A 24,347-nucleotide genomic window follows, 5' to 3' on the forward strand; every position below is an offset into this window, starting at 1 on the left:
ATATTAAGTTAGTGAATTGCTGTCTCGACAAGTAGTTTTAATGTACAAATCTAGAAGGAAAGGTGTTTTTGTAAACAGGTGTCGATGACAATGCTCCATCAAGCACTAAATTGGAAGTGCTCCTGAAAAAAATATTACATTTGTGCATGCGGATGCCGAGATTGCAGCTGAATTTTGGCACTTGCAGACAGTGTTTCCACACCAAATCTTCAGCTCTGTGTAAAGCCAACTGTATGTCAGCAAGAAAAACTGCTTCATGCTTTAACAGCAACATGAACCGAGCTGCTGTTTCTGGCGCATCGTCGCCTTTCAGAAAGGTTGATTTAAAAAAAAAAAATCTTAAATTATCTCCAGGGAGTAGAACAGTCTTTGCAATAAGGCTACAGGTCAGGTAACATCTGAGGGACACAGGAGAACCTAAGTCCTCCCTTAGCAGCTATTACAACTATTTAATATTTGTATTACACCCCCCTCCCTCCCCCGGGCGCACACACAAACACACACACACCAGGCTTGGGCCCTCTCTGCTGAGAAGTGTATAATTATATGCAACAGAATCCAAAGAGTATACAGGGTTAAGCCCTGAACCCGCACTGAGATACATACTGGGGTTCCCCTCCCTATAAAGCTCCCTGTGGCCAGAAGGGGCCCAGTGCATCATTGCAGGGTTGGAGCCCATTGCCTACACAGCTTTTGGATCTGTATAACAGGGTGGTAAGAGCGGTGATATTTTTACCGATATAGTTACAGTGGTACAGTTCCCTAGCATAGATGTAGTTATGCTGGTATAAAGGACAAAGTCTCCAGCTGGTAGGAAGAGAAGCATCCAAAGCAAGGAATCGTGCCCTGGGGAGGGAGGGATAAAATGAGGCCCAAAATGTGTCATGAAAACCTTAAAACAGTGCTAGAAAATAGCTTCTCTGACCCAAAAGTGTTTCTGTTTTTAAAGTCTGCTATCGTGGGCCCTTCCGAGGCTGGAAGAGTGCAGGAGGGCAGGCCAGGGCCCCAGCTCCTTTTAGGCATTAGCTCACATCTGTCATATTCAAGGTGCCGGGCAGCTGTGCTTTGGTCCCCTCACTTCACACCAGCATTCCCTGCAAACCATGCGGCTGCGCAGCAACCTTCCACATACTGCACGTCACCATGTGCTGCTCAGAACTTCCCTGGTGCCCCGGGGCAGAGACTGCGAGCGCTACAGAGCTGGGCTGGTGACTCAGGCCCAGCCTGGCTGCTGGGCGTGGAGGCAAGAGAAGGAGCTGGAGAGGCTGGAGTGGCCACGTGCGCCTGTGATTGGGCCGAGCAGCAGGTGGGGGCTGGGAGCAGCTACCCCTGGCAAGACAGCTGTGAAGCATCAGGACCCCCATTCCCAGTCTGGAGCCAGCTGTGCCCCCAGTCTCAGTAGCTCCCCTCGCTTTCCATGCAGAGCTCTATCCCTAATCCCGACTGACTCCCATTCAACCAACCTCACATTCCCCCCCTTCCCCCGTCCTTGATACCCCCGTTCTCCTGCTCCCCAAGCAGAGTGACTGACAGCCCCTCCAATGCTTCCTCTGACCCCTCAACTTTCCCCCTTGTCCATGTGAGCATGGTGGCTGCTTTACAGAGTGGTTCCCTGTGGTGGAAATGTTTGGCCCCCTCTGATTGGGGCAGTTGTTCTGTGGGGGCCACATGACTGACTGTGCATTCCCTGTTTCTGGGCTCAGCTGGGCTCGGTCCCACTCGGGGTGGGGGGTGAAGCCCAGTTGTCAGAAGCAGGGCGGCCAGTGACCCCAATCCCAGAGGGCCCCCTCAGTGACACACTCCTCTCCCCGAATTACAACTGTGCATCCTGCCAAATGTTTTACTTTGCTTTCCTGGAGTTAGGGCATCAATGTAAGGATCTGAGGTTGGGGTCAGAGCTAAATAAGAGGTGTAGGGAGGGCCTGATCCTGACAAGTAGTCCTTGCTCCCTGTTCGGAAAAATCTGACCCAGAATCTCCCTCAGGCCTGGAAACCCATTGCACTTATTGACAATTGGGTTGCAACATTGACAGTTTAGAAAATGTTAGAACTGAAATAAAGCAGAGCCTGCTGGATGGGGGAAGTGAGTTACAAACGTTTATGAAAACAAGAGAGAGGAAATAGAAGAAAGTTAGCTATTTACAAGTCAGGTTTGATAAAATGTAGAAACTAACATGATTTGGTTTCTGATGCCTACTCACTCTGCAGTTTACCCTACTGGATTTAATTTTACCACTTGAGGTGTGTCAAAGAGGACCAGAAGGAAGGCCAGAAAGCGCCTCCAGATCAAGAATACCAAGGAAATTAACCACTGACTGTAGCTCTGCCTGCAATCCAGTATGGGACAGTTTTTTTCCTAAATGAATTCAGAATAATCTGAAAAATAGGGCATGCTCCCCTTTAAAATTAGACATGGACGTGTTAAAGAGAAAAAGAAAAATGCTAAGATTAGACTTACTCACTGAATGCTCCCAGCTCAAGAGGGGCATTTGAAACCAAATGTAAAAAAACCTCCATTTTCATTCCTACATGGTCTGGCCCTCTGCAGATTGTTGGATCCTCCTCTGAAATATTTTCTAGAACCTCCTACTCTCTCCCCCCTGAATAATTCGCCGTATAAAACTCCTGTTTTTAGATCAACATCATCATGAGACATTGGATCTCGAACTGCCTCTGATCTAGCAATGAATATTGCTCATCCAGGGTAACATGGAGAAGATTCCACAGAGAAAATAAAGCAGGTAAAGAACAATGGTTGTTTACACACCAACCTATGCTATGAAACAAGGCACCCAAGAGAAAGACCTGTTTTCTTAAAGTAAAAATTCAGTTTTATTTGTATTTTAACAGAAACTTTATAATAAGAAGGCAGAGTCTTTCACAAACACATTTCAACTTTTTATCCTTGGAATGGTCATTTCTCTGGCCTTTTGCTTATAAGAACTTTGGTAAAGCCAAGCAATGCACTGTCATCTAGAGAAGTACAAGCAAGCAAACAATACTATCAGTCTTGCAAATACAGAGGCAAATTCAAGTTAGCTAGGCAAGTTGAGGATTACAGGAAGATGAAGAGCAGAAAAGCACATCTGTGGACATGGATTTCTTTGGTCACAGTTTTCAATCCTCTCCTCCACACAGGTTCAGCAGCGCCCTCTGGTAGTCGCCCTTTGTATCTTGCTGCAATATGAGGGAAGAAAAAATAAAATGAAACTTTATGAAGCAATGAAGGTTACATGAAGTCCCAGGGTGACTGCACTCTACCATGGACTTGCAGGACAAAGTTCAAGTAGGAATCTATTTGTAAGCTGAAGTTTTCTATAGGGTTTGGTATGTACCATGATAAAAGTGGGACCAGTAAGGGGAACCTTGGTATAAAATTAACAACCTAAGGGCAGAGCGCAAAGGGACATGGTTCAATTCTGTCCTATGGTTACCATCTATTAGCTATTCACTAACCTCTTCTGATCACTGCCAACCTGCGGTAGATTTGAATCAGTAATCTCCTGGCGGAAAGGCTTCTTTATCAAACCCTCATCTGCCCACCCACTCTCCAATTTGGTTCAATTAAGCAAAACACAAAACATTTCTACCATTCTAAGTCAAAGGATTTGGAATTGCACAGCTCTTCCCTTTTCCTGAACACTGGATAGAGCCCGGTCTTATTTGGAATACAATCAATAAGAAAACAATGCAGTATTCATGAAAGGGGCCTGGTCTACACTAGAAAATTAGGTCATTTAAACTAAGTCAGTCAGGGGTGTGAAAAATCCATGGCCCCTCAGTAGCACAGTTAAGCCAACCTAATTCCCTGTGTAAACAATGGTAGGTCCATGGAAAAATTCTTCCATCAATTTAGATACTGCCTCTCAGGGAGGTGGATTAACTACAGTGATGGCGGAATCCATCCTGTCAGAGCAGGCAGTGCTACAGCTGAGCCACCGTAGCATTTTAAGTGTAGACAAGGCCAGAGAATCTAACAGACTGTAAGAGCTTTAGGACAGGAACTGATCTTTACTATGCATACGTAGAGTAAGAATCAGTTCCTGTCCTAACACTCTTACAGTCTAAAGAGACCAGATGGATAGAGATACCGCCTTTTTTCCAACCCTCTAGCTCCATGGGGAGCAGAGGCACAGAAAAAGTAAGAGACTTGCTTGAGGCCACCCAGTAAGTCTATTGCAGAGCTGGCGCAGCCTAACAATATTTTGGGCCCTATTGTTGGGCTGACATAAAATGGTGACCTGTGAGTTCTAGCAGACTGTGCTCCCATTGCTATGGGCATTTACCCAGAATACACAGCCATAACAGAATGCTAAAATGTAATATCTAAGTAGTGGTTAGAATCCTTGTGTGAACCAGCTTAATATCCATCTAGTCCCTAATGGATTGCATTGTATGTCACTCCCCAATATAAAGATATGGCCTTTTCTTAGGAGACTCAGCGCAAATGAAAGATGTTTGCTTTCTCTGCCAGTAAAGAGGGATAGGGAAACTCCCCCTGTATATGAACCAAGAACATAAGATGTAGTCAGCCACATCGCTGCCCACCCTGTAGTGAAAAGTGGATGGGCACTGAACAACAAAATGTAAAGGACATCTGGCCCCAAACTGTCTCTGTGGCGGCTCCACAACTGGGACCACCATTGGCTACTCTGAGAGGGTACTTCCCCTTTTGGAAACCAGCACCCACATACTTATTTCAGCTTTATGCTGCCACCAGCATAACTCCCAGGGCCAGAGTCTCAGAGAATGCTGTGGGAGAGTGCACTAATAGGAGTGGCATGGGTGGGTGGTGCGTAGCAGAAGTCATCTCAGAAGGGGCCACTTCACTCAGAACTTACATCTTGTTTCAGAATTCCATTGAGGGTAAAAGAATGGGCTTGTTGGACTCAGGATTCTGATTTAAATTCACCCCATTGCCAAGCACCACTCACAAATAGTGGGTGGGGGAAGGAAGTTGAGACTCCTACATGGTGACACGTGTGTGTGTGTCCATAACATGGTGACACGTGTGTGTGTGTGTGTGTGTGTGTGTGTCCATAACATGTCTGGTGATCAGAGGCATGAGCCGCTGCTGCTGTGAGCCAGTAACCAGAGAAACAAAGTCCCCGGTTCTCCATCTAATATTTATGAAGGAAAAAAATGGCTAGAGACTTATCTTCCCCCACTCCTCATGGGCCACCGACAGCGGTTACTCTAGCTCTAGACAGCACAGCCTGGAATCAGGCAGGAATTTACATGACCTCTTCACCTTGGGCAGTTCCAGAGCAAGCCTGTCTGTGGCTATTTTTTTCTCTGTTTGGCTTTCTGGGAAGACCCAGCTTTTCCCCATGGATGTGGACATTTTCCCACAGACTGGTGCACAGTCAGCATACACAGCCTGAAATCTGCATATAATTTTGCTGGCTAGACTCTCCGAGTGTACAGCAGCTAAAAGCTAAGGGTGGGATTTTCAGAAGTGATTTTCGGCATTGATCTAACTGCTCCCACTGAAGCCAGTGATAAAATTCCCATTGACTTCAGTGGGTGCAATTAGACTAATGCTGAGTGCTTCTGAAAATCCCATACACTGATTATAACAAGGAGCCTTGTGATTTACCTGGATGAAATAATAGAGGGATTTTCCATATTTCCTCTTGAATTCACTCTTAATTTTCAGCATATCAACCTCTGAGCGGGAGACCATAATCCTGATTAGGATTTTATCACGGGTTCCTTTGCCCTAAAAACAGATTTACATTGAGAGCTGTAGCATGGTGAAGTGAAAAAACAAAAGAGAACCAGTGTCTTGTAAGGAGGGAGAGAATCTACCGATGAGCTGTACATTGCTGCAGGAAAAGGTCACAATCAATTACTTCTTTCTGCATTCACAACGCCCTCCTAAAAACCTGAGGATCAAGCTTATTTTCCAAACAATACTAATTTTCCTCCATTTGGCCAATATATTATTGTGCATTTTCCATTACAGCAGAAGCAGTACATTTACATCTTTAGACACCAGCATTGGGACACCAAGAGTTGCTGCAGGAACTTGTACCGTAGCAGAGTACTGGCTTTGCTCTCTATTCACTCTAGTCTATAGTTTCTTACATCACCCTCATCACCTTATCTAAGCACTTTCCAGTAATGCATTATACCATATGGCTAACAGTTGTCCCATGTGGTCTCTCATTCTCTCCCCATGGGGAGAATAGTGCATGCAATTTAGTGCTTTGTTTTAATAGGGTTTTATTTCTGGGGTGTGGGTGTGTGTTTAATTCACAGTTTCTTTGTTCAGTGAAGGCTAATTAACTGTTACTCTAGAACTTGCAAAAGCACTCTACTTCAATGTCACCTCCCCAAAATGATGACAGTGATTGTATTTCAGTACAGCAATTTAAAAAAATATTTAGTCTCCAAAGGGCATCCCCCCAAATATTATAACAATTTTAAGTTACAGCTGAGTCAATCTGAATCCTAACCACTTGACAATGTTCCATTGAACCAATTTAAAGCACATGGGTCTGAGTGTCCTAAGGTTTAACCATCAGTTCAAAGAGGCTTGTCAGTAATTTCTTGGCATCTGGAAAGTTTCACTCATACTTAACTTTAACAATTCTCTCTCTGGATAACAGAGTTTTTATAGCCTTCTTACATAAAATAATCTCCTCCTCTTTTAATCAATCTTGTTTCTTCCTTGGGCATCTTCTCTACAGTATGGTGACCGAACCAGGACACAAAGGTGATCTAACATGTAATGGCGCTCTAAAACAATTTCTTGTGACTTGTGTTCACTGCCTGCATTTTCACATCCCAGAATTCTGGTAACCGCTGGGTTGTAGTCATGTACTTTCCAAAGTTTCATTACTCCATTCCTATGCTCACTTTCTCTTGCTATGTATTCTGTGCATGGTGTCTCTTCTGACTCCTACCTACTTATGGGCCAGATACATTTCTCATTCACTTCAATGGGAATCGGACTGGGCTACAGCTTGTACTTAATTTGAGTGTCAAGCTTTGTTCTATCTGTTCATCTGCACTCCCAGCTTACTTAAGTAACTCTAGCTTTTGTCACTTTCCTTTACATTAATTGCTGCTTAACCCAGAAACTCCAGACTAAGTTTATTCTGGAAAAAATGAACACTAATATTTCATCAAGGTATACATTCCTGGCCTAAAGGAAAACATGCACATGAGAGATGGGTGTGGAAAAACTAACTGATGTTCACCACTGCTCTACACTTTGATGACAATAGCAGATTTGAAATAACATTTGTTGTGGGTTCTTACTGTTAGAATTCTTTCTGTTCTACTTTTGCAAGCAGGTGCCATTAGTCTATTATTTTTTGCATTGAATATATCTGCTGATATGAATGGACAAGATGCATTAGATTAATTTCTCTATGAATATAATTCTTAAAGCATTCTTTTGAAGAAGGCCAGCCATGATGCCATCAGTAGGCATTCCAGTGCCATCTAAACAATCATAGACATCATGGAGACTAAAGATTAAAATGTAGTTAGACTATGAAGAGGAGCAAAAAAATTCAGTACTAAGAAACAAGGCCTTCTTTAGTCCACCCTACCTTCATGGAGTCGTACAATCGGTCAGCAAAATACAACTGCTTGTTCTGAATACACTGGACTGCAAAGTGAAGAACATATTATTGGTTAAACATACTGCAGACACTCAGATCTGCAAACTAAAATGGCTTAGACTCCTCCTTTATAGATCTGATAGTTGAACTAGGAGAGGGTTTTCAAAAAGATATGGCTTCCCACTCCCAAAAAACCAAACCAACCAACAAAACCCCAGAGACAAATGATTTGTGTCTGAAACATTTGTTACCTAGAAGTTAATATGTTTAAGTAACTGTACCAAGGAAGGTTTGCAATGTAACCCCAGCTCCCTAAAATCAAATAAAGTACTTTCTCTCCTCAAACTGCTATCACATCTCACTGTGGTGTCCCCCCAGGATTCAGTCTTTGACCCATATTCTACTTGTCTAACACATTCTGGTCACATTCTCTCTGAAAATGTTAATGTAGATCACACCCAAATAGATTTCCTCTTCATGGTTTTGGCTTTTCTTCATTTCTTGTCTTAAACAAGAGCCTGGGCTCTACCATAATTTCTATCAACTCAGTGTATCCAAAACAAATATCCCACTGCCATAACTTCCCTCCACCAAAATGCCACCACCTCAAACTCATTCCACAATCCAAACCTCACATTCACCCCTACATTCCTGTCCATTTCACAGAATACAGTCCTAAATCAACCTCCATTTTCTAGTCTTCAAAATCCATGGACTGGCTTCACCGCAACACATCCCCCCTTCCAGCCACCCACTCTCTCCAATCTTTTTCAACCCTCCAGGTTTCCAAAGAACAAACCCCAAGCAAATATTTAATGCATCAGCTTGGAGCTATAATACCCCCTTTTTACAAAGAGCTGAAGGAACAATTCAGTCTCCACTGAAGATTATAAACTGGAGATGAACTAACACCAGCTCATTCACTTTAAATAGTTGGGTTCTGCCTCATCTCAGCAAGTAGATTGCGAGAGCCTTGGAAATGTTTCACTGAAAGCCATTCTTAATAACCTTAACGACGGTTTACTTACCAAGATTAATGAAGGCAACTTCCAGGTCTCCCTTGACCTCCTTCTTGATGCTCTCCAACATATCATAAGGGCTGTAGCTCTTGTACCTCTCAAACACTATAATAAGGAAGAAAACAATTAAAAGAACAGATGTGTACCTGAGTTGTACACAAAAATTCAGGGGGGCAGAAAGATTGTGTGCACAAAAAACTGCACAGTGCAACTAGAGAGGGGCCAGGGGACAGTAAGAAGTTTGACCACCAATATCTAGATACTACGCTACCTCATTTTCATATCCGTGAATGAGCAGATACATTTCAGGAAGTTCTCAATTAATCAATGATTTAGGAAAATATCACCATGTATTAGCTTGGTTTTCTCACTAGGATATATGAAAAATCACTGACAGACCGTCCATCAGATAGATATTGGTCCAATCTCCATCTACTTCGCACTGTGGAATTTAGGCCCTCAGAAATAAAAGAACCTCTCAAAGGAGTTTACATAACAACTGTCCAGGAAACACCAGAGGCCACTCTTGAGATCCACTGACATAAGCTTTACATGTGTGATGTTTACATACGGCAATTGTGTGCCTAAATGTAGGCCTTTGTGCAAGATTGCAGGAGTGAATTTAGAGATCAATTTTAAAAGTGTAGCTTTTAAGATCTGCTGCTGGGTGTGTATGCATGTTCGAATAGGAACATTAATGTATTTACTCTAGAGATACAAATGTATTTCTTTTCAAATAGTCATGGCTCAGCAGATAAACTTTTCAAAAACATCTTCCTGTTTCCTGGATTCTTACGCTTGATTAAATCATTATTGCAACCAAGCAATGACCATCTCCTTCTAACTCCCTGCTATGGAATTTTTTTTTCTTTCAACAGTACCTTTCTGGAGGTGGGGAATGCTCCTTTCAGTCATAATATTAATCCACTTAGGAACATCAGTTCCCTTCCTCTTCACACCAGCATCGTAGAGGTCCTGTGGTTAGAATAAAAAGTGCTATTTTAGCCACCAGGGATAAAATGAAGGAGCCACTGCAAAGCTATAGGATATCTCAGAAAACAAGTCCTACTAGAGCCAAATCAGAGGGGGAGGTTAAGTGTAGACACATACTTAACCTAACCACTTAGGGGAATGCATACAGAAGTAAAGGACTTACAGACCTGATTCTCAACTAACAAAGATGTTACATTACTATAATTCCATTGACATCAGTGAAGTTACTCTTGATCTCCCAGAGAACAGTCAGGGAGTTTAATGATGTCACAGTCACAGTTTAATGGTCACTGGTGAATGGGACATTTACATAAAATTGTCAAATGAAATTCATTAAAAGAAAGATTTCTCCAGATTCTCTCTTGGAATCATCTAGACACCATCATTTTTGAATCTCAGCAGAGACCACCACCCTATTATGAAACTCCACTAGGAAGTCTCTTTTTGTCAAGGTATCTGTGGAAGCAATAAGACAGCTGTGTATGGGTGTCGGTGGGAAAGGGAACCCCTACATGGAAATGGCTGAGCTCTCACGATCATAAGTGGTGCATGCTGAAACCAATATTATGTCCATAACATGCTAGGGAATATATGCACCTCTATGTGAAAAAGTAAGCAACATTTTTATATTGTCTATTCAGAGTTTTGCAAGATTTATTTTAAAAGATTGAACTCCCCAAAGTGTACTGTTACCACTCATCACCAGCACTTACCCTAGCATCTATGTCAATCAGCTCATAATCAATCACAGAAGTGTCCTCAGACCTTTTACCCTTTAAACAAGAAAAACAAACATTTAGCAAATGTATCGGAATTGAAACAGTGCAAGCTGCTATCTACATTTTTTCTCTTGGTTCATGTTAGCCAACATTTGCCAAATGAGCATTACAACATGCTCCATCTCCATTACAAAGCACAGTTATGTTAGTTACTTTCTCGTCAAATTGCATTGTCATTCAACATCTGCATCACGTTCTTTCAAATGGTCAGTTATGCAGTGACGATGCACATGAATCCAAACTAGCTATCAGTCAGGTGGTTGGATTTCTGATACAGCTAGTCACAATCAATGTACGTGACCTGCCACAGCTGGTGAGTGGACTGAGAAACATGACGGAATAAGGAAAACTAGACAGAGAAAAACACATACCGACTCAGAATAGCTTACCTTTGCCAGGGAAACCATCAGCTTGCGGAAGTCACCAGAGGTGTCCGACACAATGTCCTTTTCCAGTTCTGTCTTGTACACTAGAACACAGCAAATACTTTTCTATTTACTGCTGACCCACAAACATTACTCCATACCTCATCAAGGTCAACTGGAGGGATGATAGCTGCAAGTTACTTTAGATACTGTATTGGGAAGACATATACGAATAACCGGCTAGTCTATTAAAACACAGCAACAGGTTGTACCAAGGGTAGCACTGGTGGGATCCCTGGTGTAGGCAAGGCTCTGCCATCCAGGCTTGTTTTGCAAGCACTTATTATTTAAACACAACCACATCACACCTAGGCTCTTGAGTGAGTGTTTTATTACAGCAGATTCAGATAATCAATCAACGATTTTTTTAGACTGCTTGCAGCTAAGAGACAATTTTATGCAAAATAACCATAGTTTAAATACCTATGCTTAAATACAGGAGTGCTGTCTGTGTTTCTGGCCTGGCACTAAAACATTTTATTTCTTATTAGAGTAGCAATTTTCTGCATTGCTATAAGGCTACTACTTTCCCTCGCTTTGGTCAACATCTTTGGGCCCCCATATCCCATCTAAACGAACATAACAGGCCATGGGAGGGCTAGTGAGGAGGCAGCCTCTCGTTACAAAGCACTTCAGGAGTTCAAAAGCCTGGCAGATGCAAGGGACAGTGGAGTGGGGGAAGCCAGGGGCTGGTGTCTCTGCTATTTATCAACCATTCCTTGCAGATCATAGAATATTGGAGTACAAATGTGTGAACAACTGAAAGGAAACATCTGCCTGCATCACTGCAGAGCACTGAGAGAGACAGAGAGAAAAGCCAAATCTCAATGCAGCTGATGAAGCACATCTGGATGCACTGAAACAGGAGCAGGAGAGAAGAGAGTTTGGGCCAAGCCAGGTGTGTGCAGCCCCTGGGCTGAGGAGGTGCCTGTGTGCGGCAGGGGCGAAGTTCTGCTGTGCTGGCACAGTGGTTACTAGCCATCGAGACAGACAGACGGGGTCCATTGCAATTGGCTTGGCTTTGCAGATGATTTGGCTTTAAGGTGCAGAGGCTCCTGCTGCTGCCTGGTGGGGAGGCAGGGAGAGATGCCAGGGGTGCACATTGGACAAGAGATGGAAGCCCGCCCCATGCGGCTTGCCAGGGGCTCCCAGTCAGGGCGTGTGGTGTGAGGTATGGAGGAGCCTGGCTATTGGGTGAGTTACAGCTGTGAAAGTGCAGAGATCGAAGAAGTGAGACGAGAACCAACAGGCTGCTGGGGGTGGCAGCCCCAAGGCAAGTCTGGGCGAAGCGGATCTGGAGGGTGCATAGGTGGGGACAGCAGGGCTGGGCCAGCTCTGGAGGATAGGTGGGGTACACGTGCTCCATGGACCTGACGGAATTCAGCTGCTCAACATGGACAGAATCTATGAGTAAGATTTTGCTCTCACTTACTCTGACTGTCTTCCTTACAATAAAAGTAGAAAACAGATTATTGCGGCTGTTTTCACATGAGAGAAATGATTGGTGGATACTTGTTTACTACAAGGTCTGCAGTTAATTCCAAGGCACCAATCCTTGAAAGACAAATTTCTTCCTCCATGGAAAATGCTTCTGAAATTCAAGTTAATTTCAAGGTAAAGAAGGTAAGCGAAAACATTTGGAAGCCATAATTCCAGCTAGCCATCATGGCGCCTTAATTTGTGCATAGCTGGTTATTAGAAAGGGCAGGCAGTGGGTGAAATCCTGGGCTCCATTGACATGTGTGGGTCCATAAATCATAAGGTCTTAGATACAGTATTTATGGTAGGCAGCTTGTCTAGGTCATGTTCAACTACACTGAAAACTTCATCAGTTATGCCAGCATAAATACCTTTGCCCGTTGTAAGAAGAACAGGAGTACTTGTGGCACCTTAGAGACTAACAAATTTATTAGAGCATAAGCTTTCGTGCACAAAAGCTTATGCTCTAATAAATTTGTTAGTCTCTAAGGTGCCACAAGTACTCCTGTTCTTTTTGCGGATACAGACTAACACGGCTGCTACTCTGAAATTTGCCCGTTGTATTTGACCAAAACACTAGGGATAATGAGAATCCCCAGGAAAGCCAATGGTTGAAAGTTTTCCAAATTTTCCCATCACTCATCCAAATGAGAAAACCAAAGTTCACTGTGTTGAAAACACTAATACATACTTACTTTCCCTGTAGACTTTGTTAATTTCACAAAGCTCCTGGTTTGTCCTGGAGCAGATGATCTCAATGAGAGTATCTTCATCAGTCCCCAAACCCTGAAACACAGGTAAGTTTTCATTTGACACTAAAAATGAGCAGACTGCTAGAATGGTACAGAGACTGGTTTTAGCAATAGGCTACATACTACAATTAGTAGCTCTTGAATTTTGTATTTGAGTTCCTTCAAATCTCTGGGGTGAATGCCATCTGGTCCTGGTGACGTCTTATCATTTAATTTAGCAATGTGTTCTAAAACCTTGTCTACTTCTCCGCAATGGCCTTGTCTTTCTAGAGTGCTCCTTTAACATCTTGGTCATCTAGTGACTTCCTGCTTCTGATGAACTTAAAATAATTCTTACCATTAGTTTCTGCATCTTTAGCAAGTTGCTTCTCAAATTCTTTCTTGCCCTGCCTTATTATATTTTTTACACTGAACCTGCTGGAGTTTGTGCACCTTCCTATTATCCTCGTTAGGATAGGACTTCCACAATTTTACACGATGCCTTTTTGCCTCTAACAGCTTCCATTACTTAGGTGGCATGCTTTTGATCCTCTTACTGTCTTTTCTGAGTCGGGGTATACTCTAGCCTGAGCCACGCAGAAGAGTCAAAGGTCATCTATCTACAGGTCAAAACCCCAGGAAGAGACGTCTCACATTGCATTATTTTACATCTAAAAAATGGAGTAAATTATGAAGAAACCCACCATTCTGTAAGCGCTTCTTTAATAATAGAAAAAACAAGAAGAATCTAATACCAAACAATTTACAAAAAGGCTCACGCAACAGAAACAGGAAAATCTTCTCACTAGGTTTGTTCTAATAAATGTCTGGGGAAGGAGTAAAGATTAATAACAAAAATACTTAGTATATTTTTGTTTTGCTTTAAAATATATTGATGTTCATATAAACACTCTTTTTTTGGGAGGTGTGTGTGTGGCGGGGGGGAAATGGAATTGTGATAATACTGTAGTTACCACAAACTAATTCTCAACATTAGTCTTTTTCTGGAATAAAACAGGCTATACATATTAACAGGACTTCCCCCCCCCCCAGTTTCAAACACTCAAGATCTTTAGAAAAAGTACCCTTAATGCTGAAACTCCAGGAGGCTTTGTGGGGCAAATCTTCAGCCAGCTTAACAAATCATCTTAATTTTTGCTTGCATCCTATTTATGGGTTAAAAAAAACAAACAAACAAACAAAAAAAAAAACACCCAAAACCTGCATGTGCCAGCACAAATAAATGAGTTTGAGGCCCATCTGCCTGATCTGTGCATGTACATGCCTGTTTACATGGGCAAACATGGATTTCATCCATACAAAAAGAGTTGCACTTGCATTTTAAGGCTAATTTAAAGCCAGAATTGAACATTTGGCCCTGCGCATGGCAATTTGTTGGTGCTCCTTGTTTATAAGATAGTGATATCCGAGGGTAAACATATCCAAAGGAGGTTATTAGACCAAGACTGTTTATAGCCCTTCTAATGTATTAGAGTATATCTGACCCCAATGCATACAAAATGTAAACACAAATTTCCCATGCCAAACCCGTGCCTCTTCATACATTAGGTATTCTCAAAGTAGGATGAGATCAAGCTTTCCACACTGGTTTTTATCACCCTACCTGTTTGGGGTTTTTGGTTTTGGTTTTTGGCTATAGAAAACCAGAAGTCACTAAAGAAGCTCACATTTGTTAATGGCTTGGTGAAATCTATTTATAGAATACACCATCAGTTTGGGTCATCTGCCCAGAGATAGGAGTACACAGTCATGAGCCACTCCCGACAGCATGAGAGGTGCATCTGTTCCAGAGAACGAGACAGAAAAGCACAGCAAAATGTGCAAAGGGTAGAAACTTTGTATGTTCAGAACATGTCACCTATTTGTTCAAAGTATTAGGTCATTAATGCCCCTTCAATGTGTCTGTGGCTTTTATATTGTTACTGTTGCTATTTTTATTGTCTAAACATGGAGTCAGTTAGACTCTGACACCTGTATAGTATGTGGTTTATTTTAGAATGCATTTGATCATGGGGACACTTCGCCCCCAACACAAGCACTGTGCAGTGGTGCTGCTGAATCTAGGAGAGTTTTAACTTGTTCATAGTTCACTGGTTACAACAGTGTCTGTTTTAAATGCATCCCATGTGTGTGTTTGTTTTCCTTCCCAATTTTGACATACGAGGGGTCTCCAAGACCCCAATACAGAAATAACTGAGTGATTTTTGGTCCAATCTGAGGATTCATACCAAAAATTGCTCTCACCCTCTCTTCTTTTGTGGTAATTTTTCTCTGTGCTAGTCATTATGGGGGATTTTATGATTTTTTATGAATAAATTTTGTGGGGGATTTCTTCTTTTCTCATCTAAGATTCTCCTTGGATTTGGCTTATTAAGCAAGCTTCAAATAAAAAAAAACTAACGAGTCAAGCCAAATTAAAGCTCATTCATGAATGGCAGCATTTAACAACCACCGCTGAAAACTCTAACAGCAGGCTCAGGATATCAAGCTTTGGATCAGTGGAAGAGCTGGACCTATGAGCGTATGAAGAGGACACAAGTACTCAACTGAAAGTATAACAACTGCACAATGCCACAAGCAGTGGTTCTGGTGAGAGCTTTGCAGCCTGATCTTCTGGTTACAAATACAGTACTGGGACAGTGACTGTCCATAATTACAGACATATAAATAATCAGAAGACAGAATGAAAACCAAGCGTCTATATATAATGTGGAATAAAATACAGACCGTATCTATTTCAGCCAGCAGAGGGCAGCATTTGATTGTCCAAAAGAACCAACTTTTGACTCCGATTTAAATGGTTTTGTTATTACCTGTACCTGACATTTTTCTATGAGCGAGGATGTCTGTTAATTAGTTCAGTCTCTTGCTTCCAACTTTAATATAAATTGTTCACACAATTTTTTTTTTTAAATTAGTGAAAAAAATTTTAAAACCCCCAAATTTACCTAACCAAGAATATCAAAAATTTAAGTGAGAAGGTGGGTGAGGTAATATCTTTTGCTGGAACAACTTCTGTTGTTGAGAGAGACAAGCTTTCGAGCCACACAGAGCTCTTCTTCAGGTCTAGGAAATGAACTCCCAGCAAGGTAACGGGCCACTCTACCTTGAATGGTCCCTCGCAATCATAGGTGCTGGAGCACCCACAGGGAAAAAATTGGTGCTCTCCGTGGCCCCCCAGCTCACCTCTGCTCCGCCTTCGCCTCCTCCCCTGAGTGTGCCACTGCTCTGCTTCTCCCCACTCCCTCCCAGGCTTGCTGGGGAGGAGGGGAAATGCGGTGCGCCGGGGGGGGGGCGGGGGGGGAGGAGGCATGCCCGGGGATTTGGGGAAGAGGTTGGAATGGAGGCGAGAGCACCCACCGGTGCCAGGTAAAGTCGGCGCCTATGCTCGCGATAGGTTCTAACTTCTTATGCTAAACAATCTGCACCATCTTGCATTTTGCTGTGATGCTGGGAGTTCCTTTCCCAGACCTGAAGAAGAGCTCTGTGTAGCTCGAAAGCTTGTCTCTTTCACCAACAGAAGTTGTTCAATAAAACATATTATCTCACTCACCTTGTCTCTCTAATATCCTGGGGCCTAAATGGCTACAACTACATTGCATACAAAAATTTAAGTGACGTTTAGAAATATGAAAGCCAAAACATGAGTTTTCTTGTAGGATTTTAAAATCAAATCCTGGCACTGGTAGGTGTTCACAATTTTTTTGCATGTGCACAAAGTTAGAGTCAGTTTTCAAAGCTATCCTTTCAGAGGCTCCTAGGGGTGCATAAGAAATATGACTTGTGTGTCCTTGTGTTCAGATTCTATGGAGGTAAATGACTATGTATGAGAGACTCTCTCACAACCAGTGATGTGACCCAGTAATTGGAAATGATTTATGTTCTATCACAGGAGTTTTTGGCTCTCACTAACAACTTCTCTATTTTGTTTTAATACTGTAAACACTTTAAAAAAAATGCAGAAATGCAATCGGGAAAGTAGTTTGCTTTCCAAAAGCTCTTGTACAGGTGCCCATTCAAAGCAGCTGATCAATTATGTCCTTAGCTTCATGTTCATTCTTCAAAGTTATTTTTAAAAAATAAGTGAAACATTTAGATGAAAAATCTCACCTGGCCCAAGAATTTAACTAGTGGATACTGATTTTGGGTGCCTTACGTTGGACACCTGAAAACTGTAGCACTTAAAAATATGTGGCCATTTTTTAAAATCATGGCCTTAGGTAGCAATTCCAAAGGATGATGACAGACTTACTTGGAGCAACTTTAATTTCAATGCTCATTTACCTTCATGGCAGCTTTCAGTTCAGAAGCATCATACTGAGCCGGTGTCTTCAACAGGCCCAAAATCACTGCCTCCAGGTGACCTGAGAGAGCTGACTTCAGTGCTGCAGCAAGTTCCTTTAAAAAAATAAAAGGAGAAAATGATTAAAGCTCATTTTTGACCTCCAGACAATTCTGCCTTCAGTAATTGTAAATCTCCAAGATTGTTACTGCTTTTCCTGGAAAGTGGACAAGGAAACAGAAGACAGGGTCTTTCTTCAGTGAAGTCTAGAGAGGAAAAATGGGGCAAGCGGAGTTTCCTTCACCTCTTTAAAGGAAATTATCACCAATCTGCACCAACCCGCACTGCTAGAGAGAATAATAAATAGAGGCAGATGTGTCCATTTCCTAGGATGTGATGAAACTCAGGGAGCTACAGCTTAGAGTTTACATTATCTTATCATTTTCAGGTCTTATTTTAATGACACAGATTAGTTGCACTGCCATGCAGTTAAGAAACACCAAATCCTTATCAGTTTTGGACCCAAAGTCAGTCAGTAACCTCCCTAATTTGGAGTTCTCAAAAGGACACAGTTGGGTTCATTGCAGCTGTTAGATGTCTCATATGAACAAGTTTTGGTAAAAAGGAAACAAAAGAAAGGCCATTATGACCTCAACCAAGTTCTGCAGAAGCTCAGCTCAGACAGTCAAAGAGCCAAAACACTTCAGCTCACTTCCACATCTGTTGGCTTGGCTCACAAAGGAATCCATTACACCAATCACTCAAAACACCCTCTTCTGCAAACTGGGCCCAGCCTCCCCTGTGACTCCTAGTTGAGACTTATCAAGTGACTATAAAAGCTAGTAAGTGGCTCCCTTGAGAGGGCGAGAGCTACACAAAGCAAGTTGGGGCACAACGTAAGAGGCGAGGGCTCTAGCCCCCTGCAACCTGCTTTGGTCAGGCAAACTGCTTTGTTTTGGTGTAAATTTGTGAGTTTTATGGTTGAAGACTAAGCCTGGGCCTCGGCCTGAACAGACTTTGGGGTAGTGTTAATCTGTCTTGGGCTGGGGGAGACACAGGCCAGCAGTCCTATGCACTGCAAGGTGACCAATGAAAGAAATAATCAACAGGAGTCTTTTGGATTATTTTCTCCTTCAATCTGACACATGTTTAACTCCACTAGCCATACTTGAGGTGCATTAGTCCGTTGTGTGCATGAAAACAGCTCTTTCACTTCAGATTACACAGTGCAGACAATGCACTCCTCTCTAATCCATTCCAGTAGAGTATGATCGATTCCAATTAACTTTGTGTGACGTCTAATCTTTGCATTTCAGTGTAAAGGTTAAAAAGCATACAACCCAATGCAATGGGATTAGAAAAAACAGTTTAATTCAAATGAGTTTGGGAGTGTTAATTTCTTTCCTCTTCCCTTGGCTTTCCAACTTTGGGCTTGTCTACATGGCACTGGCAAAGCACACTAGAAGGGCATGATTTGTAGAATGCTCGAATTTCCCCATGTAGACACTCCTGGTGCACTCTAAAAGGCACCTAGTTGGGAATCCTCTTCCAAACAGGATTATGTTGACACAAACAAGCACCTATTAGAGCACACCAGTAGGTGTTAACACAGGACAACTAGAAAACACCCCTCCAGTTTGCTTTGCTGCACCATGTACACATACCCTTAGTTACCTTTAAGCAAATTTCTGCTTCAGTGTTGGAAGCAACAAACCAGGCACGATTTCAGGGTAACACTGACACGTGAAGTGCACATCAACACTCCTATGGGGACCAGAGCTAAGTGCATTAATGTTTCATTTTATAGCTCTTCTCTCAAAAGGAGTGCATCTAAACATCTTCCAGCCATTTTACACAGAGCTTCAGAGCTTCAAAGGGGGGGAGGGATAGCTCAGTGGTTTGAGCATTGGCCTGCTAAACCCAGGGTTGTGAGTTCAATCCTTGAGGGGGCCACTTGGGGATCTGGGGCAAAATCAGTACTTGGTCCTGCTAGTGAAGGCAGGGGGCTGGACTCGATGACCTTTCAAGGTCCCTTCCAGTTCTAGGAGATGGGATAATTTAATTTAAAGCAGTGAGTCAAGTGCAATGATGCCATAAACCTGCACACGCCATCATTACCAGAAGAAGTGGTTGCGAGCACCACGGCTAGGTATATGAAGTGCTGGGGACTAAGTCTATCATACGTGAAGCTCCCTAACCTGATGTAGTGAGAAGTATCAATAATGTTCTATGCTGCTTACAGTAAGTGATCCCTTAACTCAGGGAGCTTCACTCAATGCTACTGGCATTTCCTGACCAGTTGGGCTCAGGAAAACAGAGCTTTCAGCTGACCATGAGAATCTGCTGTGAAACCAGAAAGTCTCTTTTCCAGCAAAAGCTGTGTGTTATGCACACTGTAGGTGCCAGCTGAAGTGAGTTTACGGGTCTGGGGTCTGTCTTTGAGAGATCTCCAGCTAGCTGTTCATCATAGATCCTTTAGGAGAACAGGACAAGTGTTCGTTCACTTGAGCCAAAGGTAGATTAGTACAGCCCTGGTTTGGGATAAAATGCTAATGGAAGGGCTGGAAATTACTCTGTCTGCATCCTTATTTTTAATTGCAGCGATGGAACTGTAGGGAGACAGTGGTAAGATCTGCTAGCAGCAGCATAATTCCCACATATCCAGCAGGGGATCCTTCCTGCCATTCTATGCCACTGCTATAAGTGAACCCAAAGGGAAACAACAGGAAGCAAACACTTGCCAAGCTGCTCATTATTAAATCTCACACTTACAACCAGCAAAATTTTCCAAAATTATTAGAATATGGCAGCACGATCCCAAATAACTGTTGGCGAACGGATTCCCTATAGGGTTACAATGGGCAGGGGCTGCAGAGCTCTGTGCAAAGACATACACAGACAAGGCCCTAGGCAGCTTTGGATAACTCCCATAACACATCTGGAAAGGGAGGATTTAGCAGCTACATGGGTAAGGGATGCTGGTCCCCAAGAGAAAGAGGGTCCAAACAGGGTTTGAGTTTTCATGAATGGGAAGGGAGGTGGGATCATGAGACACACCCTTTAAAACAGAGATCCATACTATTAATAGAAGTTTGAGGACCTCTGCTGTAAGCAACAGGCCACAGCATGCATAATGTACCAACCCCACCTTAGGAGGGACTCTACTTTAGCAATATAATCTGTCTCCAAGGAAATCCACATGAGAATATCCCTAGAGAGCACTGGGCAGGGGGAGCCCTGAGTCATCAGACAGGATGCATGGATTCATGTGCTGTTTCCTGCTCTCTTAACACTGACTCATTTGTTTTCACAGTTGCATTGGAAGGTCTGTTCTCTTAGTTTCCATTGTTTCCACAGGCCACTTTACCTTTGCAATCCCATCTTTTAATTGATATCTTTAGCATGCTTGTGGGCTGGGAAAGGGAGAAGATAAGTGAAGGGAATCAACATCTGGATAAAAATTCTGAAGATCGTCTATATGATTTCAGAACTTTGGCATATTTTTAACAGAGCTTCAAGCCTTACTATTCAGGGTCCATCTTATAACTACAGCTATCCTGATGCCCTTGCACAAGATGGGGGTTACACTCAGCTGTGTGTGTGTGTGTGTGCGCGCACACCCAACTTGCACATACTCAATAGAGTCTGTGGGTACCTAAATTGGGAATGCACAAAAGTTTGTGAATTTCAAAAACGTAGCTCTGGATTTGTATTTGGTTTCAGCTGAGATTTCAGGGCTTTTATCTGGTGTCTGACAAATCTGAAAGAGATACAGCCAGGGCCGGCTCCAGGCACCAGCTTACCAAGCAGGTGCTTGGGGCGGCCACTCCAGAGAGGGGCGGCACGTCCAGCTGTTCGGCAGCAATTCGGCGGACGGTCCCTCACTCCTGCTCGGAGTGAAGGACCTCCCACCGAATTGCCGCCACAGATCGCAATCGCGGCTTTTTTTTTTTTTTTTTGGGCTGCTTGGGGCAGGCAAAACCCTGGAGCCGGCCCTGGATACAGCCGTCAGAACCCAATGGGAATCTATACATGTTTTTCCTTCTTTTATGTGGGCATAAAACTTCAATTAGACTAAGATTTTAAAACTTGTTCAAGAGAACATCTCTCGGCTCCCTGCTAGCAAGGCTCATTTTACAGACAGCGATACATATTTTATAGGTTCCTTTTCATCAACAGCTTGGTACACTGGATAGTCTTGTCAGGATAACAGCTGGTGATAATTTAGCCGGGGAGCTGACTTTGTTCAGTACCTGTACGATTCACTGCATAACTGATTGCAGTCGTCATTTAGACGGACTTTGTGAATGAAAGCTGGAAGAGTTTCCTTCCGCTAAGCTACGTGAACATGCATAATCTTCCCTCAGTTCCTCTCCCTTTCACTGGGTCCCAGAATGTCAGGAATCACTTGAACAAAAAGGATTTTCACACTCCCAAGCACATATACTCTACGCACACAATGGACACTGCTTAGAATGACATTGCAATATAGGAGAACCAGTGGCGTAGCCAGGTGGAGGGAACAGGGGGAGCGATTCCAAAAAAAGGCGCCACCCGCTGCGGCGCTTTTACTCACCCAGCAGCGCTTTTACTGACGGGGCGGCACTCCGGGTCTTCGGCGACACCTCAGCGGTGGGACCTTCACTCACTCTGCGGGTCTTCGGCAGCATTTTGGCAGCAGGTCCTTCAGTGCCGCCGAAGACACAAGGAGCTAGAGAAGGGACTGCCGCCAAAGACCCGGAGCGCCGCCGGGTGAGTAAAAATTAAAAAGGCACCAAAAAATTTAAAAGGCGCCACTTGTGCTCAGTGGGAGAGTGGCCGCTGCCCCACTCCCTCCTAGCTACGCTACTGAGGAGAACACGATTGGCTGTGTTAAAACACTGGGCTTGATGCTTGGAGGTGCAAAGAACCCCATCTCCAGGGGATTTCAGTTGCAGGTGTGCATGCTTAGCAACCCTGGAAACCTGGCAGCAGAGGCACAGCTTTTATTTCCAACGGTGTCATAACCTGCCTGCACTAAGGTTGGCTTTAGAGCGATGGTGGCACATCCCCATCAGCAGCACTCCTGGTACTTTAGAATACCTACAGGAGTAGTGCATCAACCGTCACCAGCTATTTCTCAGACTAGCTTGATCCAAGCTCAGGCACGGTAAAAGCAAGTGGTCCTCCCAGTGAAATCAATTACAGTACGATCACTTCAACCCTAACTATGAATGTGAAGACTAGTACTAATCATAAACCAGTCTCGATGCTCTCGGTACCTTTTTAGTTCTCCTCTGATAGGCAAAGGCGATATCCTGCCTCTGTTCATTGCTGCGGTTTGTCAAAATGTTGATGATGGTGAGTTCATCCACACCTACAAAGATATAAGGCAAAGGATTACTGAGAATCCCCTCTTGCACCGGTCTCTTAGTTATTAAAATAGTATCATTTGCTAGAAGTGTAGTGTATGCAACACCCACAATGGGCTTCATTAGTATCAACAACGTCCTGCCCTCATAGTAAGTGCAGCCAATGAGAGCACCAGTTTTCAAAACAAGTGCACATATAATGTGTGCAAATCTATCTGTGCATGGACTTGGAAACATGGGTGCACTCAGGCATGCACCTGTTTGAAAAACTGGCCCTGGAACACAAAGATGATGTGCTACTTCTATCTCCTGCTTGGTTGAGTGTGTGTCACTCAGTCTCCTGCTAGGAAAGTCATGTGAGAGTATTTCCTGTAAAAGTGATGTGAAATGCAATTAATTACAGCCTGCTCATGTAGTTTCAATTCAGCCATTTCAATTAGGTTTCTTAATAAACCAGTTATTTTTCCAGTTCAGCCCGGGCACTTCACAAATATTCCAAACACAGTGATTAGAAGAAAGGTCACACCTTCCCTTTTTTTCAGCAGCCCAAAGGCTCAAAAAGCTATGGCCCCTGTATGTCTACACTGCAATGTAAGCCCAGGGTCAAACTCAAGCTCAAGCCTAACTCCCCTTCCGTCTAAACGCAAATCACACTAATCCAGGGCTTGGACCCAGGACCCTACAGCGGTGGCGGGTCTGAGCCCAAGTCAAGCTGGGACCCAGAGTGCAAGCCAATTGCTCTGCAGTGTAGGTGGGGAGGGCCCCAGAGCTCTGGCTCAAGATCACGCCCAAAAGTCTACACCTCAATTAAACAGCACCATAGCCCGAGCCCAGCGAGCATGAGTCAGCTGACACAGGCCAGGCATGGGTGTCTAATTGCAGGGTAGACATACCCTGCAAGTCCACCAAAAGTATCCCACAATCCTATGGACGGATTTTCTTTTGTCCTCTGGACAGTCAAGTTTTCCGACACTGCACCACAAAGAGCAAGAGCAGCCACATTTTGGGAAGGCGCTAGGAAGTCTGGGATGCAGATGGTTGGACTTGGGCCCGCATCAGGCAGAGCATATGCTGGAATTCCAAGGTGGGACCCAGAATTCAACAATTCCTAACCTGGGGTATAAACACTCAAGGGTATAAACACCAGCATAAACACTCAAGCCCCAGGTTAACAAACCACGGGTCTGCTCAGTTCTACTAGCCTGGGGCTTACATTGCAGTGTAGATTTGGATACTAATATCTAAATTGTATTCTTAAATTTATTCACCTAAATGTGGGTTATTGCTGCTATGTACTGTATGCATCATATGACTTTTAATAACCACCTTTGTATTTGTGGATACTCTAGAACTATACCCAAATGTACAGACACTCTTTTCTCAACCTGTGTATTATATCATTTTAACATTAGCTTTAATAACATTTTCATACCCTTTGATAGTTACTGGCCGGAGCTATATATACACATTACTTCCTGAAACTGTCACTAGGAGACGCAGGCGAAGATTTTGCCCTAGAACAGGGGTCGGCAACCTACGGCACGCGAGCCGATTTTGAGTGGCACGCTGCCTGCCCGGTGAGAGGAGGAGGAGCAGCAGCAGTGGGGCCGGAAAGCGCCACACTGGGGGAAGAAGCGGGGGAGGAGGGAAGCTTCTACCTCCTGCCCCGGCAGAGGAGAGCGGTGGGGGG

At 43.5% G+C, this 24,347-nt stretch overlaps 1 protein-coding gene across 5 annotated transcripts in view; it reads right to left on the reverse strand.

The window, feature by feature from the left end:
• Positions 1-2,808: 2,808 nt before the first annotated feature.
• ANXA2 (annexin A2) overlaps positions 2,809-24,347 on the reverse strand; it is a 69,551-nt gene continuing 48,012 nt past the window's right edge. For 3 of the 5 annotated variants that reach the window (XM_065559528.1, XM_042853822.2, XM_065559529.1), the window contains 10 exons: positions 22,568-22,662; positions 17,309-17,422; positions 12,968-13,058; positions 10,758-10,837; positions 10,303-10,362; positions 9,478-9,571; positions 8,606-8,701; positions 7,566-7,624; positions 5,600-5,722; positions 2,809-3,177 (listed from right to left, as the gene is read on the reverse strand). In XM_065559528.1, the coding sequence (XP_065415600.1) occupies positions 3,118-3,177; positions 5,600-5,722; positions 7,566-7,624; positions 8,606-8,701; positions 9,478-9,571; positions 10,303-10,362; positions 10,758-10,837; positions 12,968-13,058; positions 17,309-17,422; positions 22,568-22,662 (872 nt within the window). In that variant the 3' untranslated portion in view covers positions 2,809-3,117. Of the gene's footprint in view, positions 3,178-5,461; positions 5,723-7,565; positions 7,625-8,605; positions 8,702-9,477; positions 9,572-10,302; positions 10,363-10,757; positions 10,838-12,967; positions 13,059-17,308; positions 17,423-22,567; positions 22,663-24,347 lie in introns of those variants that run through there. The other 2 variants (XM_065559527.1, XM_065559526.1) reach the window with 1 other exon arrangement.

Source organism: Chrysemys picta, chromosome 10 (assembly GCF_011386835.1).
Source record: "Chrysemys picta bellii isolate R12L10 chromosome 10, ASM1138683v2, whole genome shotgun sequence".
In the NCBI taxonomy this organism is placed as follows: Eukaryota; Metazoa; Chordata; order Testudines; family Emydidae; genus Chrysemys; species Chrysemys picta.